This window comes from Triturus cristatus, chromosome 6 (assembly GCF_964204655.1).
Source record: "Triturus cristatus chromosome 6, aTriCri1.1, whole genome shotgun sequence".
In the NCBI taxonomy this organism is placed as follows: domain Eukaryota; kingdom Metazoa; phylum Chordata; class Amphibia; order Caudata; family Salamandridae; genus Triturus; species Triturus cristatus.
Genome location: NC_140589.1, coordinates 1,471,180,839 through 1,471,201,113, shown reverse-complemented (window position 1 = coordinate 1,471,201,113; position 20,275 = coordinate 1,471,180,839). Strand labels below are relative to the sequence as shown.

The following is a 20,275-nucleotide window of genomic DNA, read 5'->3' as shown; positions in this document are numbered from 1 at the left end:
ATGGAGTTACATTCCTTTATTGTATTGTAGCTGAAACTCCTTCTCCCCCAATCAGTCCTTTTAACTCTGGGGGTGGACATCAGGTAGGCATTGGCTGAACGAATTAATCTATTAGGAGAGTACCAGCTAAAAAGGTCCCAAAGAAATTGTGGTCCTTTTCTATGCAAAGCCTTATATGCAATGCAAAGAGCCTTGAATTTGACTCGCTGACCAACTGGAAGCCAATGCAATTCCTGAATCCCTGCTCTGATAGTGGTATTTGGGAGCATCCAAGAGCAGTCTAGCCGCGGCATTTTGTACTGCATGCAACCTTCTAAGTAAATTGGATTGCAAATTAAGATACAACCCATTACAATAGTCCATTTTGGATAAAACCAGGGAGGTCAGTACTTTTTTTCTGGTATTTAAGTAGATAAAAGGCAGTATCTTGCGTAAAATTCTAATAGTAAGAAAGGAAGAGGACACCACATTAGAGACTTGGGACTTAAGATTGAGTTTATCGTCTATAATGACCCCCAAATTCTTTGCCTTGGCTACTGGCATGTGGAGGAGGACCCAGGGTGTCTGGCCACTAAACTGGCGACCACTGAGGTGAAAGGTTACCAAACAGCACCACCTCAGTTTTGCTTGAGTCAGCTTCAAGCAATGCCTGCCCTTCCAGTTGCTCAGGGTGACCATACAGTCATGAAGTATGGTGGAATAATTAATATCCTTGTTGAATGCTGAGATAACCAAATGAGTATCGTCAGCATATGAGGTGGGTATTAAATCAAAACTTCTAATCAGGGGAAATAATTCGGAGACATAAATATTTAAAAGTGTAGGGCTTAGCGAGGACCCCTGTGGCATCCTGCAAGGCAGGATAAAAGGTGCTGACTTAAAATTGCCCAAGTGCATAGATTGAGTTCTTTCCGAAAGGAATGAAGTTAGAAGGGGAAGGGCCTTTCCTCCTACCCCTATGGTTTTTAGGCGTTCGACCAAAAGTGTATGGACCTTCCTCGGTGCAAGCCCCTACGCTGAGACTCCACACGGCGCTGGCCCCCCTGGTGGTGCTGGCCTCTTTCTTATCCCTGACGACCAAGCGCGAGATCGGCGCCTGTCGAGGCCGATGGCACCTTTGGGTCCTTAGTTGGTTCCTCAGGAATGGAGGAAGATTGGGAGTGGTCGCTGGACTCTTTACCAGACCAGCCTGTGCACCAGATGGACTGGTATGAGGAACTGGGCGAGGCAAGTGGACTGGATACCGCCCCAGATTTTGTCCTGCATTCTCCCACTACCGGGCTACGATGGAGGGAGCTTCTTGTGCTGTGATGGGGAGAAGGGCAACCGAGGTCCTGGACCTTCAGCTCCCTTGGGTGGAAGTCAAGACGAACATCTTGACAGAGGTCCTGCAGCCGGGTGTCTCCTCCTCGGAACTCCTCCTGTCTTTCAATGAGGCCTTGACTGATGTTCTTCTAGGAACCTGGTCGAAGCCCAGCACAGGGCCTCCTGAGAATAGGAATGTCACCCCCCCCACCCGCGCCCATCGCCCTGCATTGGCGACCCAAAATTCCTCACCAAACACCCTGAGAGCTTGGTGCTTCAGGTCTCTACCACCTCACAAGACAAGTTCCCTTCCGCACCCCCGGACAGGGAATCCAAGAGGCTGGATAGTTGGGAGAAGAAGAATTTTTCTTCCACCAGCTTTGCATTGCGGTCAGTGAACACTGCATGTCTATTGGGATGATACGCCAACTCCTTGTGGGAAACTGTTGCACAGGAGCTGCCACAGGTCTCAGATGAGGTCCCGACCATTCAGTCCCAAGCAGTATCAGACAGGAGAGATGCGGCAAGGTTCACCATTCATTGTGGGCTGGACACCACCGACTCGCTGGGCAAAGCAATGTCATTGATGGTGGCTGTTCGACGCCACACGTGTCTGCGAACTTCTGGCTTTTCTGAGGATGTCACGGCTTCCCTTTTAGACATGCCCTTTTGATGGCATTTGTTTCTTCAGAGACCAGGCAGAATGGAGCGCTTTAAGGACTTGCGGCCTTCGGCCAAGTCCTTGGGCCTTTCGGTGCCCACTCAACCCCTGTCTGCTTTTTGCCCCTTTTGTGGCCATCGAAGGGGTTTTCAGTTCCACCAGCCATATCCCAGCCAGAAGACCGCGCAACTTCAGCAACCTCTGTGTGGCTGTTGGCTCAGCACCTTTTGACCCCGTGGGTCAGGCAGCCGGGGGTCCAGTCAATCCACTCCTCCCCCTGCTGCCTCTAAACCTTCCTAGTCCGGCTCTTCAAGATCACGGGTGGCCAGTTGATGGCAGGATCAGCTATCACCTCCACCAATGGCAAAACATCACTTCGGACAAGTGGGCTCTTCAGATAGTCTGAAGAGGCTACTCCCGCCCCTTCTAGACTACCCCTCACTCCATGCCTCCGACTTACGACCGTCTGATGGAGGACCACATTAACTTGCTTCAGGAGGAAGTCAGGACTCTCTTGGCCAAGGCAGCCATAGAGAGGGTTCCGGGTGGCCAGAGGTAGGCTGTGGTTGATATTCCCGCTACTTTCTGGTCCGAAAACAAACAAGGGTCTTCATCTTATTGTAGATCTGCAAGCCCTCAACTACTTCCTCAAAAAGGAAAAGTTAAAAATGCTTACTCTGGTTCAGGTCTTGTCTGCCCTAGACCCTGGAAACTGGATGGTAGCGTTGGACTTGCAGGACGCCTGTTTTCACATTCCCGTATTGCTTGCCCATCCGGCGCTACCTGTGGTTCACAGTAGGCCACAAGCACTTTTAGTTCACAGTGCTCCCCTTTGGCCTTACCAGCACCCCTCGGGTATTCACCAAGGTGATGGTGCTGGTCACAGCTCATCTGCATATATCAGGGTCTTCCCCTATATCGATGATTAGCCTTTGAAGGAGAGCTAGCCCCAGACTATAGCGAATCTCCTGCTTTTGTTGTGATTCACTATCAGTGTGCTGAAATCACACCTGACTCACTCTCAGACACTCCCTTTCATCTGAGCTGTTCTGGACACAGTGCAGTTTCGGGCCTATCCTCCCAAGTGCTGAGTCCAGGATATTCAGGTTATGATACCAATGTTTCAGCCTCTATCCTGGATTTTGGTGAGACTGACTCTGAGGCTGCTGGGCCTCAGGGCTTCCTGTATCCTGCTATTGACACATGCCAGATGGCATATGCGGGCTCTGCAGTGGGACCTAAAGTTCCAGTGGGCGTAGCATCAGGGAAATCTCTCCGACATGGTCCATATCTCAGAGGGCACTGCACAGGATCTGCAGTGTTGTCTGACCAGCAACAATTGTTTCAGAAGCAGATGCAACCCCTCTCCCCAACCAGATCACACAGTAGTGACAGATGTGTCATTATTTGGATGGGGCGGCCATATAGGAGAGGTGGACATCAGAGGACTGGTTTCTGGCAGAATTGGGACTCCACATGAACTTGCTGGAGCTCCGAGCGATTTGCTTGGCATTGGAAGCTTTCCTCCCTTCCATCAAGGGAAAGCTGGTTCAGGTGTTCATACAACGCCACCGCCATGTGGTACTGTACCAAAAAGGGCAGGTGGGGTTCTTGACCCTTTGTCCTGCGTCTCTGGACATGGCGTCTTTGGACATGGCTGCAAAAGCAGGGCATATCCCTGGTGGTTCAACACCTGGCAGGATCCCTGAACAATAGGGCGGATAAACTCAGTCATTGATGCTTAGCGGATCACGAATAGTTTCTCCATCTGGAGGCAGCGCAAGGTCTATTTCAGAAGTGTGGAGAGGGCTGGTTAGATCTGTTGGCCTCCGCCGAGAATGTGCAATGTCAGCAGTTTTGCATGCTGAAGTTTCCAATGCGGCACTCGCTCTGCGAGGCTTTGCGTCACGATTGCAGCTCTGGCCTCCTATACGCCTTTCCACCAATATCACTCCTGTCCAGAGTGCTCAAGACGATCAGGAGCGACTGGGCGCAAGTCATTCTTGTGGCTCCGGACTGGGCACGGAGAGTCTGGTATCCCAAGCTTCTCCAACTGAGCATCAATCCTCTGATCAGGTTGCCCCTTCAGGAGGATCTTCCACCTAAATCTGTCAACTCTACGCCTTCATGTGTGAAAGAAAAAAGAAATGTGTGGAGAGTCATTGAGCGGCAGCAGTTGACAGCATTCGACCTTCTTCCCGAAGTCTGTGATGTGATTCTGGCAGCCAGGCATCCCTCTACCAAGACCGTGGATGCCTGCCGGTGGCAGAAATGTATCAAATATTGTACAGAAAGGTCTATTGATCCTTTTTCTGCTTCTTCTCTCAGTCTTTCTCTTTATTTTGACCCTTGCCCAACAGGGATCTGCTTTGGGCACTCTTAGGGGGTAGCTTTCAGCCTTATTTGCCTTCTTGAGGCTGCCAGACAGCCCTATATTTAAATCCCATATTATACACAGATTTCTTAAAGGGCTTGTACATATCTTTCCACCTGCCCCATTCATCATACCTCTGTGAGACCTTAATTTGGTTCTCACCTTCCTGATGTGCGCTCCTTTCGATTCTCTGCACAACTGCCCTCTCCGGCTGTTTTCCATCAAAACAGCCTTTTTAGTGGCAACAACTTCTGCCAGAAGGGTGAGCGAATTGCAGGCTCGGTCATCCAAGCCTCCTTACCTGACCACCTTCCCTGATAAGTTGGTGCTTCATACTAGGGTCTCTTTCTTACTGAAAGTGGTAACACCATTCCACGTGGGGCAGCCAGTCACCTTGCCTACTTTCTATGCTCATCCACCCCCCTCTAAAGAGTAGGAACGGCTTCACTGTCTGGACCCAAAAAGAGCGTTGTCGTTCTACCTTGACTGCACTAAAATGTTCTGTGTAGACGACTAACTCTTTGTGGGGTCTCTGCATCAAATATACTACACGCTGGTTAGGAAACAGGCCCCTAATAGCTTAAGAGCTCATCCCACCAGAGCTAAGGCTGCTACTACAGCATTGCAATGTGGTGTTCAAGTCCTTGACATCAATCAGGCAGCAACATGGGCATCGCTGCACACGTTCACTAAACACTACTGCCTGTATGGTCATGTCCGCAGGGACGGCCTTTTTGGTCGTTCTGTCCTGCAGGACTTCCTGGTCTAATCTGGTCCGCAGTCCCTCCTCCGGGGATGGTATTGCTTTGGGTATCTATTCTAAGGTAAGGAATCTGCGGCTAGATTCCTCTATCAGATGGACAAGTTACTTACTTTCGGTAACGCCTTATCTGGTAGAGACATGATCTTGCTGCAGATTCCTTACCGACCCAACCATCCTCCGCCAGTGCTTAATTTGTAAAATATTAAGTGCCAGAGCTCTGACCAGGAAGCCACTGCAACTTGCACCACCCATCGCCCATGCCATCATTGCCAAAACTACTACTAACCATCTCTCTTGCATGTAAATGCGACAGTTCAGATAATTCCAGGATCCCAAAACTAAAGTAATGGCTGGGGAGGTTAGCAATTTTAACCCCTTCAGCGCGGCGCGGATTTCCGCGCCACGCTGAAGATTCCGTGCGCGGGCGGGGCCATGACGGAACGGTTCCGTCATAAGCACAGCCCAACCGACGTGCATGACGGAACCGTTCCGTCAAGCGCGTCGAAGGGGTTAATGTATATTGTATTCCTAAACAACCGTTGTTCTGCTCATCTCTAAATTAGATGAACAGCACCACCATGTGGTAGACTGTTCTAAGTATGGTGTTGACAATTAAGTGCTGGTGCTGAGCACCGGAAAGCACCAGTGCAAATTAAGCACTGCTCCCCGCACTGCTGACAAGGTTTTAGGGTCAGAGCTGATCCTAGTTGTTCTAAACACACCACTGTCCGTGCACTTCATGGCTCCACACTCCTGGCATTGAAAGTCATGAAAAGTAACTGATGTCAGCGTGCCAAGCTGGCGCTTGTATAAGTGACACGGACGTCACTTCCGGTGCGGACGACGTTGTCGCGCAGAGCTGACTGATGCCACCTAACGGCACAAAAGGGTATTGCTCGAGAAAAGTCTTCCAGATCCAGCCTGATGCCCGGGAAATTCTAAGGTAAGGAATCTGTGACTAGATCTTGTCTCTACCAGATAAGATGTTACCAAAGGTAAGTAACTTGTCCTTCTGCAAGAAGCCACTGAGTACGATGTATGCTTGTTTATTATGTCTCTGATCTGCTTCGCCTGGGATACATTTAATGGTTCTAAGTGCTTTAAGGGGGCAGGCCCGGACAGTGCTTAGACCTCCCAGTAAGATGACTGTAAAAACCATAAAGGTAATCATTGTCAGTGATGGAGTCCCTCTTTACATTTCTTGTTTCGCTTTATCTTGCATTCCCTAAGAGCATTTACTGTTTTCAGATATAAGTTTCTAGTTTTATTTTCATACAACGTTAGATTCTGGTATAGTGAGTTTTGTGACCCGAGTTGCGGCTAGGTATCTGGGTGAGTTCAGGTTGTGAGTAAGTGTTCATGACGGGGTATGATTGAGAGCGCTAGAGCTGAGGCTTGAAGTGCAAGTTTCTCACAGTGCCCAAATTGGTGGATTATAAAGGTGTAGAGACTGAATTCCCAGTCCAAGACCCCTCTGCGGAGTGCACAGAATGATGGAAATATATGTGCCAGTAGCTATTACCAGTTTGTTTGAAAGTGTGTGAAGAAGGTATACATTGCTGTTGAAAAATTGACACCACCAAAGGAGAAGAAAAGTGGTGTGTTTACATATGAAGAGAAAAGGATATGGGGGAGAAGGACAGGGTGACAAGACAGTGATGAAAAGAATGGAGGTGCGAGGGTACTGGCCCAAGTCTTAACCGGAACGGTCCCAATGAGTCCAATGGAAATACTATTAAATATATCCGGGGACGAGCGCAGACCCAGGTATCATCGTATATGGGTGACCTTAACCCTGGGATGGCAAAGAGAAATATTGCCGGGGCAAGGGGTCATCAATAAGGGAATGGATGTCAGACATGGACTGGTGTCAAAATGCAGAACAAGTGGTTTACAAAGGGCGAGGGTGTCCTAGAAAGTGGGAAAAAGTATGGGGACCTTGGAGGAACTTTAGAGGGATGTAGGGTGATAACTAGTGTCGAAGGGCACTCAATTTGACCAGTGTGGTAAATAGTTTGAATTGAGGCCCTGAATCTCGGCAGTGCCGACTACATGTCTAGATGTGATGGACTCTGAACTAATACCTATTGACTCTTATTTTCCTTAGTAAATAACTTAATAACTAATGTATGATCTGTGCAAACTGTATGATGCAAAATCAATAAAAAGATGTTTTAAGAAAAAGAAAGGAGATGATGTTTGAGATATGCAGATTGAGAATTTCAAAAAGATGTTTGGGAAAAGGAGGACGGAAGTGTATTATGGACGAAAAGTGGTGTGAAAGGAAGGACAAAAGTATGAGACTCTGAAGATTACCCCTACCACAGACTTTGTGTATGTGTAATTCACCAACTCATATTTTCAGAAGTGAAACATTTTTATATTCTAGTTATTTACAACTGTCTCGTTGTTACTCATTTATATGATACTGCTATCAAGCGTTGGCAGTGGCAATGGCAATAGGCCTGGCTTGTATAGGTGTGTGTTCGTTTTGTGTGAAGCACCCAGATCTTGGTCCGATTCCAGTCGGTTTGTAGCTCAGAATTCTAGTTCACACGTTTAAGCCAGGTCTTCATTACGCAGGTCAGGCCTCTTTCAAAGGATCTTTAATTACTCTTCTTTTGCCATGCTCCTTCTAAAGACTCCCCACATTTTGGTACCACTGAAAGCACTGATAGTGACTGCCTGGAGAAAGGTGCTAGGTACAGACATGCCGCCTCAAACAGATTGGCGCCTAGTGTGCCTTACCACGTCATCGCTTCCATGCACAGTGATCTAGTGTGTACTTCCAGTCATTGTAGGTGTTCATGTTAAAAGACGACAGAGTGCTTGAACCTATGCCACCCAGTTACAAAAAAGTGCACGTGCATGCATAAAGAAAATGTGCTTAGGTGTTTATCGTTCAACTGTTTTGCGATATTAGAACCATTTAATTTGTTTCAACTTTTTTGCTCTGTTGCACACTTATTGGTGTCCTTTTGTCGTAAGAACATGCATGTACACAAAGGAGCGGAGGGCGAGTTCGTACATGTATATAGTAATTTAATATCAAAAGATTCTGTCAGGTTCATTTTTTTCTTCTTATGGCATGCCTTACAGTACAACGCGAGAGTTGACCCCGAGCCAAGAATTAGCTCGTGCAAGTTTGTTTGAAGGAAAAAACTAAAGGAGAGCTCGTATAAATAAACTCGGTGCATGCCTATCTTTCCCGCTCGCCCCACGTCTCATAATTCATGCCTGCCTCTCAAGTTTCATTATTTGTTTTAAAAAGTTGTAGTAACGTGTGCCCGGAACCGTTTGAATGCATATCTCACGCTCTTGCTCCTGCCATTTGCATGTTTAGCCGGACAGCACAGCAAGTTGGTGGATTTGAAGCTGAAGCGGCTCCTCGAGGCGCAGCCACAGGTGGCCAGCTCGCTCTCCAGCGCCGCGCAGAGAGCCCTGACGGACGGCGCCGAGCAGGAAGTGAAGGTGAGTGAGCGGGAGCGCGCGCTTTGGAGAAGTTTGTCTTGGAGCCGAGCAGATTCACACTAAATGAAGGGGGTTAGGGGTATTCTGTCTTTTTTTAATACACTCACTCTAAATACCAAACACGGTGAGCAATGCAAACGAACTTCAGCGTGAGTTTGGCAAACAACTATAGGGCGAATTGGTGAGTTCTTTTAATAAGTGTGACGGGAATGTTGGGGGAAGGGAGGATGGAAGGGGACTTTGGGGTTCTGGAATATTCTGAACTGCCGAGACGGCGGCACATTTTGCTATAGCGTCGACAGTGGCGAAATGCCTGCCGCATGCTGCTCAAACTAATACTTTTTTATGACTTTTTCTTTGAAGTCCCCGTAGGCCACAGCCTGAATGCGGGTAAAAGTCTGGAATGCGGCGTGTGGGTCAGCGAGACGGTCTTAGGCTGTGGGGCACTGGGGTTCGTGTATAACTTTTCACCCACCTGCGGCCCGCGCCGCTGACGGAGAGGATTTCCTCCCTTGTGGAGAGAGAGCCGCTTTGAAGTCCCAAGACAATGCGCGCATTGCTTCTCCTTGCACTCTGGGTTCCTATAAATTGGTGATGAAAGTGTGTGGCAGGAGCGCAGGACTACTTTCGGTCTCTATCTGAGAACAAAGGGGAAGCCCGGATCAAGTCTGATTTTTTTTATCTTTACTTTAGCTTTCTGCAGTGTATTTAATGCAAAATGAACCTGTCCAAGGATATTACAATGGATTGAAAAGGCTAACTGCATTAGTGGGCTTAGAGGAATACATTTGTAAAGTGGCAGAAGTCCCTAGTCATAAAAAGGTTTCTTAAAATGGGATTTACTGGCTAATCGCACAGATTTTTTTGCACGTTGCCAGGCCTTAAAAATTAGCCATGTTTATTTTGACAAATACCAAGCGTCGGCGGCAACAGCAGTACTCATCTTAAAACAAAATCTGACTTTCGTCAGCCAAGAAGAGGACGACTCGACATAGCTGGGGATTTAACTGTTGGGCTAATTAATGTTGAGGTAAATTGGGCCAACATTTAAGCATTACACCTTCATTTGAACAACTTAATTCCAGCAAATCCAACAGAAAGTATTTTTAGCCCATTCTCTGTGGTGGTTTTTGTATTAATTGATTTGTGTGAGCTTGGACAAAATAAGGTGTGACCCAGCAGATTACCTTTTCTTTTGAATTAGCTTTTGAAGGTATTTATGAAAGCAGTATCGTGCCCATCTGTTCCCTGAACGCTCTAGGCATTGCCTTGGATATTTTTTTAAAATAAAATTCCGTTTACTCGTCTATAAATGAGGCATTCTGTATTTGTGGAGGGGGATAAACTGTTACCTTCCCCTGAGGATTCTGTATCCCGGGCCTCCTTGAGGCTGGAGAATAGGCCGCTCGAGAACTCCCTCATTACCGATTGTCTCAATGCAGAGGAAGGGCAAAGTCTTGGTAGCTTTTGATAACCAGTTTCCAGCTTTCAGCGGGCTTAGCTATTAGTCATGCATCTTAGCCTCTCCCTATTTACTTTCAAAACACTTAATAAAAATAATAAAAGATTAGGTATAAAATGAATTGTGCGTCTGGTACACAGCCGCTCGTATCTGTACTTTCCACACACTGCAGCGCTCTGCTTTTTCCGGCATATTTCATGTTGATGCAACCATTTGAATTTGTGACTTGTATTATCATACGCGCCGCTAAAAGAAATGTATGTCTGTGCTTAGCTGAAGCGGACCCCGTGCAAATCTGCCTCTGGAAACCTAGTGCGAGGCAGTTTGGTGCACGTTAGAGTGGTGATCCTTGCTCCTACCCTCGTGCCGGCCTCTCGTGGTTCTCCAAATTAGAAACGAGTTCCTCTCGTCGTACTAGTGTGTTTGGGACTGTAAATGTTAAATTTAAATGGCAGACTTTTTTTGTCGGGCAGGGTAGTGGTTAAAAATGTACATTGATAGTACTGTATTTTCAGGGAAATCGATCTTGCATTAAGGTGACAATGAGGAGGGTGGCATTCATCTAAAAACCGCATTTATGGACCAGTCTTTCACGTGAAATGAACTGCTTCTTCACCTTCTTGAGACATTTATTTGTGCTGCAGACTAGTGTGAAAAAGAGTTATATAAAAGTCATGCCCTCGCTCTATTCTTCTCCAGACCAACGCTTATTGTTTGCTCCTCTTATTCTTTCCTACTAAGTTAAAAAAATAAAAACCAGAGTGTAACTTGCACCATCTTCCTGCCTTTTTCTGGGTGGTGATATGTTTGCTGATGTCATAGATGAGTATCTGTATGGAATCAACAATTTGCCGCTTTTTGGTTATTTTGTGTCCTTTTTTTTTGTCAGAATGGAATTGAGGATCAACATGCTGAGCTGCTTCAAAAAGCGCCAGAGCGTTTTAGGAGCCCTGTCATGTTCAACAAGGATTCAACTGTCAGGAAAACTCAGCTGCAGTCTTTCAGTCAATATGTTGAAAACAGGCCAGGTAAGAAAGTGACACCCTCCTTTTATCTGCCCGCAGCTAGTGACTGTATCTAGTCCGAAAATAATTGGTTTTTTTTTGTTTTTTTAGATAACATTCACACCTTGCATTTTTAGTACCTAGATACTAACTTTTATTATCATTAATTTACGTTTTTCCCATCCTCCTCCCCCTTCTTTTTAAGAGATGAAAAGGCAGAGATCAATGCAGGACAACACAAAGAGGAGCAATGAGGAGAAGGCGGCGATAACTGAAACTCACAGGAAGCCATCAGAAGATGAAGTGCTTAATGTATATTCATTTTCCATCTGGTTTCATGATTGCTGATAATTCTGAACTGCATGCTGAAATTGTGCCTTTATTTGTCAGAATGAGATTTTAGTTTTTTCGTCCTCGTTTTTAGAAAGATGTCAATCTCGCCTGCATTCAGAGACGCACAAGAGGGGTGCAGTGTTGAATTAGTCTGCAGTGTGGTGATAATTGTCAGATAAAAAAATGAATTTTTCAGAGTTCCACAGCTCCAGTTTCCTTGAGACTTTTCCATCAGGACATTTCCCATAAAGAGATTCTGGTATTGATCTGCTGGCAGGATTTTAATTATTACAATAGCAGATACTACTGAACTGCAGTTGGCGGGAAGGAGTCACAGGAGACCTGCTAGAATTTCTCAGCCAACCCACTTTGTTGGCTTGGGTTAATGGGTGTTCAACCTTTCCATTATCCAGATCAGCCGTGAATTACTAGCTGAATGATGTTTGCATTCATATAATATATATGGTAATTTCCTTACTTAATTAACAGGGAGGTTCTGCTCAGTAGGGGTATGGGCTGATCATGTGTAAAATTGATTTGTGAGGGAAATACTTGATAGACCCCAGGGAGCGTGCTGCCTTTGATGGACAGCTGCGGGACAGAGGCAGGAAGAGCACGTTGGAGCCTGAATTCCTATTTCTCATGGCACACAACCTGGCCTGTCGCAGGCACTTGCCATCCATAGTTTGGTCAATCTGCTTGATGACCGGAACAATGGGTAACTAGACCATGCCCCTAGCTGTCCAATTTGCACATACTGAAAGTCACAGGTTCAAGATCTAAGACTGTCAAGCCAGTGTAACTTCCCTTAAAGGCAAATACTGCATGGTGACCAGGTGTAAATAGACAGTATTACTATATGCACTTTATTCATAACACACTTTACAACTTGACAAAGCTTTAAATGTGCTAAAGGAGTAGGGAATTATTAATGCTACCAGTGAAGCAAAGCCCGCAATTGGGCAGTGTACTGGTGCAATATTGGGATAACTGCTCTCGGACTCCGCGATGGCCTATTGGGAATTGGCATTTGTATCTTGTGGTGTCCTGGAAATTTTATATTATGCTACCCAGTTCTTGAACAGCGTGCATTTGCCTTTAGTTTGGTCTTGAAACACTGTGTGTTGGTTCACTGTGCCCAGCGTTAAACGCTTTTTCGGTAGTCTGGTGCCTGGTTCATGTCATTTATTTATTGGCAGTTCTATATAGTGTGGACCAGAAGCAATGGGGGTTAGATCACTTTACATAAGAACATTGTATTGTTGGGTGTATGTAATTGTAGCACAGAAAGGCATATCCAGTGTTCTTTAGTGTAACACTTAGGAAGGTACTATAGAATGATAGCTCATAAGTGCTTCCGTTTTAATATTTAGTTTAATAGTTTTCATTTTTCATGCTCGTTGAAATCATTCAACTCGGTGTTTGCTGCAGATTAATCTTGTGTAATGCAGCAAAGTTTAGCCCTTGCCGTTGAACCGACTGCCCTGTATTCTACACGTTTCAAAAAATTCCCTTTTGGAGGCTGTCACTCACACCTCGAGTTGGCTAGCAGCTCCGACTCCGCCTCTATTAAGTGTTTCTTGTGTTTTAAAGGGATGGATCTGATTAGAAGCATTTGTGCCAATATCCATGCCTTACTTATTCCTAAATTGCATAGTCATTTACATTTCTCTTACTGTGATGTCATCAGAAGGTCACGTTGCAGAACAGCAAAGTATCTGCCCCTCTTGGTGTCATCACAGCCAGGAAGTTAAGTATAAACAGGTTACATTTGAACAAGCTTAAACTTATTTTATTGGACTTGACAATGTTCATCTGTACCCTGTGTGTGCACTTGGGATTGGGAATATATATATACACACACACTTACATACAAACATACATACATACTAGGTGTAATTTGTTCATTGTCCAGTGTGTGCATGTTGTTTTCTAGACCGACATCGCTAGCCAGGTATATACGTATGATGCAGTATGTTGTTTGACGTTGTGATATGTTTAGTGTTACTTGTGGGTGTGCAGAGGAAAAGTGCTGTTGAGTTGGCAGCTGTTTGTCAACTAAATGGGTTTGATGCTACTTAGTGTGCATGCGGAATATTTTAGTGTTCTGTCTAGCATGGTTCAGATTCCAGCACAGAAAAGTCATCTCTGAAATTACACAGACAATTTGGTTTCAGCTTTTGAAAGCAGGGCCCTAGCTCAGGAGATGATATAAAGGGCTTAGACATCCTAAAACATACTTATTTATCCCCAGGTGGCAAAACATTTTTTTTACTCTGCTTGAAATGTAGGGCCAATGTCGTTAAATAGCTCAATTTATGAATATGAAAAAATAGTTCTCAGTTTACAGTGCTAGCATAACATTGCATAGAACCTTAAATTCATTTTAGACCTTTTTAATTATAATTAGGGCTCCCGCTTTTATGGTATTCATTTTTTTAACATTTCCGTCTGAATTTATCCATATTTATTTTTTGGCCATCTTATTGGTATTTATCCATATATATTTTGTGTTTTGGAAATAAATGGAGTCGTAAAATGGTATATTCCACGTTTATTTAACCCTTAAACGGTACTCCTATGTAGATACTCTTCCCGTTTTAGCAAATTAGACAGCCACATATAACAAAACACTACACCCACAGGTACATATTAGAGTTATACTGCAAATATACATTAACTTATGCCTGTATTTAAGGAAACTTCATCCTGTTTTGTAACTTTCATGCTGTCTATCTGCCCAGCTTTTGCCTGGAGTTCATGAAAGACAGCATGGAGAGTATCTCACTAGAAGCACAATTTTCAGTATTTTTCAGCTTTTAAAAATAAATACAGACAGGAAACACATTGATTTCTGTCTGTATTTATCTGTAAAAATCAGTAAAACTGAAAAATAGGAGCCCTAATTATAATGATATTGTGCCATCCACTTCAGAGACCTGTGTTTGACCATGCGGTCTCTCGTTTAAATCTTTGAAGATCCACATTTAGTTTTTCATCCTCCCAAGGTCGGTAAAATGGGTACCATTGAGTTTGGTAACAATAAACATCTGGTAATCAGTAACCTGAAACCTATGAGTGAATGAGCACTTTAAAGATACTCAAGTGATGTATCAGAAATTGGATTATTTGATGTGAGTGGCTACCCACCTTAAGGAATAATCACAATTTTGGTCAAGGTGAACCCTCAATGTCACTAAATTAACCTGAGCTGAACCCTCAGGTAGCCATGGCAGAGGGCAGACATTCTTAACTTAGGGCGATGCTTAAAGTATTTATGCAGCACCAAAACAGTGATAAAGTCAAAATGCAAAACAATAAAAATCCTAAACTGAAATAGAAAACATTGAGTAAAGTTTAATAAACAACATTACACCAAAATGACAACAAATCCAATAAAAGGAACTGGATAAATGAATTTTCAAGGTTTTTTAGTACAAATAGCTCCAAAAAGCACAAGGCGGCAATGATAGTTAATTGTCACAGTATATCGGGACCTAGGTGCAATTTGAGGCTGACTGCAGTTAAGTTCCAAACCACCACAGGATCACTTGGAGACTTCGGCCACACTCATCTTGGGTTCTAAGGGCAAGGTGTGTGGGCAGTGAACTATGGTTATCCGAGTGTTTCTCGTATCTAACAGCAAAATCTAGTTTGAAACAGCCTTTGTACCTCCCCAATAAACCCAGAGACAAAAGTCTGGTAGGATAAAGGCAATGTTTTCCAGCAAACAGACCGTGCATACTCCAGCATTTCTTGCAATCCTGTTTTCTTCCTTTGCACTCCTAGTGTTAAATGTACACCCCAGCTGACCTGGCTAGCAGGATTTTACAGTTCAGTAGGATTTGTCACTGTATTGTCAGAAAGGAGGATGCCCACAGACCGCATATTCTGTGAGGTCCAGAGAAGTCACCCCTGGCCATTCCGGTGAGCTTTTTGTTCGCTCCTGGGAGTAAATTCACACTTTATTCACACCTATTCAAATGCTGAATATTGTCTGGGAGAAGTTGTAGAGGAAATGCAAATTCAAAACAGGGACACAATAACTTTCTAAAAGCTACGTCTTGCTAATATTTATTAAAAATCCGACTTCACAATTGAACTGGATTTTTAATAGGAATTACAAATAGTTGTTTAACAATTTTTAAAGCTAGTTCCATTCCTGAGATACAGTATTAGGATTTTAATCTTTAATCTAGTTTTCTACCTAGACAGCTAGGCTTGCTGCAGTGAAAAATAACTTTTGGGTGCTTGTCACTATAAGAACATGTTAATATTACATTTCTATATGTCCTACATTTGCACCCTGCCTTGTGCGCCACAACTCCTACATAGGAGTGACTTGTTAATATTTATATTTAAAAGGAAAGTTTTGACCTGTCATAGGGGTGTATTGTGGCAGTTCGAATTGCAGTTTTTACTCTGCCAGTCAGGCTGGTAGGTCTGAAGCCATGTGTTTACACTGTCACTGTAGTGTGTAGCACAATAGGTGCTGCAGTCCACTAGTGACATTTAGCTTACAGACCCTGGGTAGATTTGTGCCATGTACTAGAGACTTATAGATAAGATAAGCAACCAATTAGGAATATGCCAATTCAACCATGTTTAAAGGGGGAGCACAGGCCCTTTACCACTGGTTAGCAGGATTAAACCGCACAGAGTTCTAAAGCCAGAAGAAATAGAGGGTCCAGCAAAATGCAAAAGTTACAGGGTGACAGCACAGAAAAGGTAGCTTTTTCTATATTATGTTATAACTACGTGCATAATAGTTTGTTTTGTTTAATTTATGGTGTTATATTACTATATTGCAAGAGCGGTAAGTAGTGTCTTAGTCTGTTCTGGGAGGTCGGTGACAGAGAAAAAATAGGTACTAGGGCCTTATTATTGAGGTTGGTGATGGCAAAGGTTCAGATACATTATTACCAGTTCCTCATGTAAGAAAAAATGAGGACTGCTAGGATGGAGTCCTAAAAGCCAATACAAAAACAATTTTCCTCTGCCTGGAGTTATGCCACTTTACAGTAGCCTAAGATGGTTGGTTGCTTCATAGGTTAGGATAGGTAAACATTTTTGTTTGTTGATTTCTAAAAGGATCTTGATCGTTTTTTCCTCACTCTGTGCAAGGTTAAATGAAACCCCATTGGATTGTTTGAACTTTGAATACCTTACTGACGGGCACTGTGTTCAGGAACTTGAGGAGTCAAATGTGATTCCGAATTAAGGGAATTTGTTAACCCTTCCAATACATTTTCCCTTGAAATAAATTGGCCATGTTCTATACAAGCTGGGACCACATGCCATATAAAATGTTTTGGAAACCTGAGTCTCTAAATCAAGTCTTTCAATGTAGGTGACAAAGCTAACAATAAGGCCTTTAAGATGTTTGGGGTTTGAGAAATTAAAACTGTGTTATTAGCATACAGTAAGGCTGGCACAAGGTTAGAACGCACCGTGGGCATGTCCTTTCCTTTCGAATTTAGGAAAGCATTTACATTGTTGATATATAATAAAAACAGGATGGGTGCTAAAACGTATCCTTGGCGTTCCTCCCTATTGTAACTCATTTGATCCATAGCATTCCCCATCTACACCATATCTCACTGAAATAGAAATACTGGTATGTAAAGTGCCAAGAAAGTCTATCAGAGCCAGCTCCATACCCGCTGAGATGCCCCAGAGCCTTGACCGATGAACTTGATCAAAGGTACTGCTGAGATCCATAAAAGATAAATACAGTGTGCCTCTTTTTGCTACAGATTATTTGCTACCTGGCATGTGGAGATTTAGACACTGCCCCTGTGTTCCCGACTCCTCTCTAAAACTATACTTTGTCATTGATTAAATATTAGCTTCTTATGCCAAATCCATTATATGTTGTAAAATAAATCACCCGACAATCTTGACTATTGAATTAACATGGAAATTGGTCTGTAAAACCACTCATCTTGTTTATTTCCCTTTTTATAAACTGGGAAAATAGTGGAGGAGTGCCAGGAGAGTGGTAATTTAGTAGTGGTTGCTAAATTTAGCACCTTAGTTATAACGGATGACCAGGAATCAGTGTTAGACTTCTACGGGTCCATGGGGAACCTCTCAGGCCCAGGAACCTTACCAGAGGGGCTTTGAGTGATAGCACTAATTACCTCATGCAACTTGAAATTAATAGCTGGAGATAATTTGGAGAAGATTCATTGACTGGCTGCTTGGGATCTGCTTCAAGGTGGTAAAATGTTCTACCCAAACTCTGACTTGATGTTTGTGCTCAACCCTCACGATATGCCCACATTTAGCTTATCTGATTTGACGATTTTCCAAAATTGGCCATTGTTCTTGGTCACACAAGCAGTAAATACGTTCTCTCAGATTTCTTTTTTTAATGACCAATTTCCTATTTTCCATGCCGCTTTATATACAATCATACATCTCCTAATCACCTTTTGATATCTGGATGTATTATTTAGGGCCTTACATAGGTTGCTGTTGACAGCCCTACACCTCTAATCAAACCATCAATGTTGGTGCTGATTTTGACTTTTTGAAGGGACCAGAAGTGTTTTGTTCATATTATGTCCCAAGAAAACAAAACTCTGAGGATGGAAGTCTACATGATGCCCTCATCCGACAGGCATTCATTGACAATGAATAATTTGGCTCTGTCCTTCAGCTGAGCCATAGGCCTTTATCTTTAAAGGACAGATCAGTGATGCCCTTCTCGAGTGATATCTTATTATTTTATGGTAAATTAAAATGTGGCTCAATAGGATTGTGGTCACTGAAATCATTATCCCTTATGCCCCCTGACTGAATATAATTATGCAGTAGCCCTGAGACAAAAATATAATCAATTATTGTCCCACACGCCAACTTATAAATGTGGGAATTTGGCTCTCCCGATCACCTAATAACTTGGCAGTGTTGCATAAGTCAGCGTCAATTATTTATATAATGTAGCCCCCCCCCTAGTATCCTTTCTGTGGTCAGATGGCATAGTTGGTTCTACAAAGGAGTCCACAAAAGTAAGGCTAAACCCTATTTTGGGGTTGAAGTTTCCTCCTAATATGACAACAAATTTCAGCATAACCTTATATTTGTTTCTCAGCACATCCAAGACACCAAATAAGAGGTCTATGCTACCCTAGTGTCACAAACCTGCACTTCATTATAATAGTTAATAAGGAAAAAATTAAAACATCTTGTAAAAGTAACCCAGAAAATTTGAATGCCCAGGTAGTGGATAGTAACAGGTATAATCTGGAAATCAAGTAACACTCTAAACATTGTAGTTCATCTCTCCAAGTTCTTCCCGTGGTGAACTGAGAGGCAAGTAAAGAATAGCTGGAAAATCCTTCCAGTATAAGTTGATTAGTTGCCCAAATTTCCTGTAGCATGATTACATCGTAATTCTTTACGTAAAGAAGCCAGACTTTATCAGTCAATTTGGAGTCAGTGCCTGAGATTCAACAAATCAGATCAATAAGCGGGGAGCATCTTTTGGGCATGGCAGAGTAACACAAATCAGATCACTAAGCGTGGAGCATCTTTTGGGCATGGCAGAGTAGCACAACTTTGGGGTGGATCAGTCAGCAGAAAAAGTTGGTATCTCTTACCTAAGCCTATCCCTCCCATTCTGTCAATCTGTTTGATTTAGATCTGAGAGAGCTTGAAAATTATTATGTATAGGAACTGGGTAATTATAAGAGCCCGGATTGGTGCTCGTTTCCCCTAGTGGAGCAAAATTTTCCCACACTGTTGGTATTTATAAAAAATCCAGGGCTACTAAATGCATATGCTCATTTATGACTTGGGAGGAGGATTTTTAAAGAAATTTTCTGGTCAACCAATGATTGTCTAAATTAATAACCACACAATCACCTGTGATGATGTATGCTAAGACGCCAACCTTTTCACTAACAACATTTGTTTGTACTGCTAGAGGTTAAAGTTTGTATGCTATGTGAAGCAATGGCACACCTTGTTTTTAAGCTGTGTTGTTGACTCCAGTGACCTGGGGGCTACCACTGGGACATTGGTCATCACAATCCCATAAGGACTACATTCAGGAGGAAGATTAAGACACAGCTGTAGTAAAAACTACCAATGTTTATCACATAGGGAACAATCGGAGTGTCTGGACTCCCTGGAAGTAGTTTGATCTTCCAGATGATTTCCTGGGCCACTATCACCTGGGCTGTGGCATTATTAGCAACGAGGGATAAGAGGGCTGAGACACTAAGTGGTAGTAATGAGGAGTTAATTGTTGATGAGCCGTGGACAAGCTCAACCGTTTGAGTTTATTGAGAAACTCAGTACCGTACTTCAGGAGATACAATTTGCAGACGTGCAGCAATTTCAGCAATTACCCCTTCCATGGCACACAAACATTCTAATATTGAATTCACATAACATTTAATCATATCCCTCAATTTTTTGTAAAGATTTTCCCAGGTGGGAGAATCTCCCTCCTACCCAGTATGCCCAAATAAGTGTTCCTCGGGTTAGTAATCCTTTTGTGCAACTGGTTTTTTAACGCACCCACCCCACCTTTTCCTTTTTGCCATGGAACCCGGTTCATTCTCCTGTGAACAGTCAAATGCTAAGACCTCACTTTGTGAAACCGTGCTAGAAGCTAAATTTCCCTCGATTGGATTTACGACCACTATCTTCCCAGGTACAGTCAATATAGAGTTATTCATGTCCAAGGGCAAACGTCTCTCGCAAGGCTATTTCTTATGATACTACTACTGACGTGTGGAGCGCAGCTACCCTTGGCCCGGGCTTTGCCCGTGCGCAGCCCAAATGCATCCCGTGCAGCAGGAAGGTTGTTCACTATAGTGATGCACTTCCTCCACCCCCTCCAGCGCACCAAGTAGCCTTCTGGAAGCTGTAGTCAGCCCAGCAAGCA

At 43.7% G+C, this 20,275-nt stretch overlaps 1 protein-coding gene across 4 annotated transcripts in view; it reads left to right on the top strand.

Annotated features, from left to right (window-relative positions):
• The window catches only part of EHBP1 (EH domain binding protein 1), a 2,118,711-nt gene that overhangs the window by 1,666,992 nt on the left and 431,444 nt on the right, over positions 1 to 20,275 (top strand). For all 4 annotated transcript variants that reach the window (XM_085612564.1, XM_085612565.1, XM_085612563.1 and 1 more), the window contains 3 exons: positions 8,447 to 8,574; positions 10,926 to 11,064; positions 11,246 to 11,352. In XM_085612564.1, the coding sequence (XP_085468690.1) occupies positions 8,447 to 8,574; positions 10,926 to 11,064; positions 11,246 to 11,352 (374 nt within the window). The remainder of the gene's footprint in view (positions 1 to 8,446; positions 8,575 to 10,925; positions 11,065 to 11,245; positions 11,353 to 20,275) is intronic.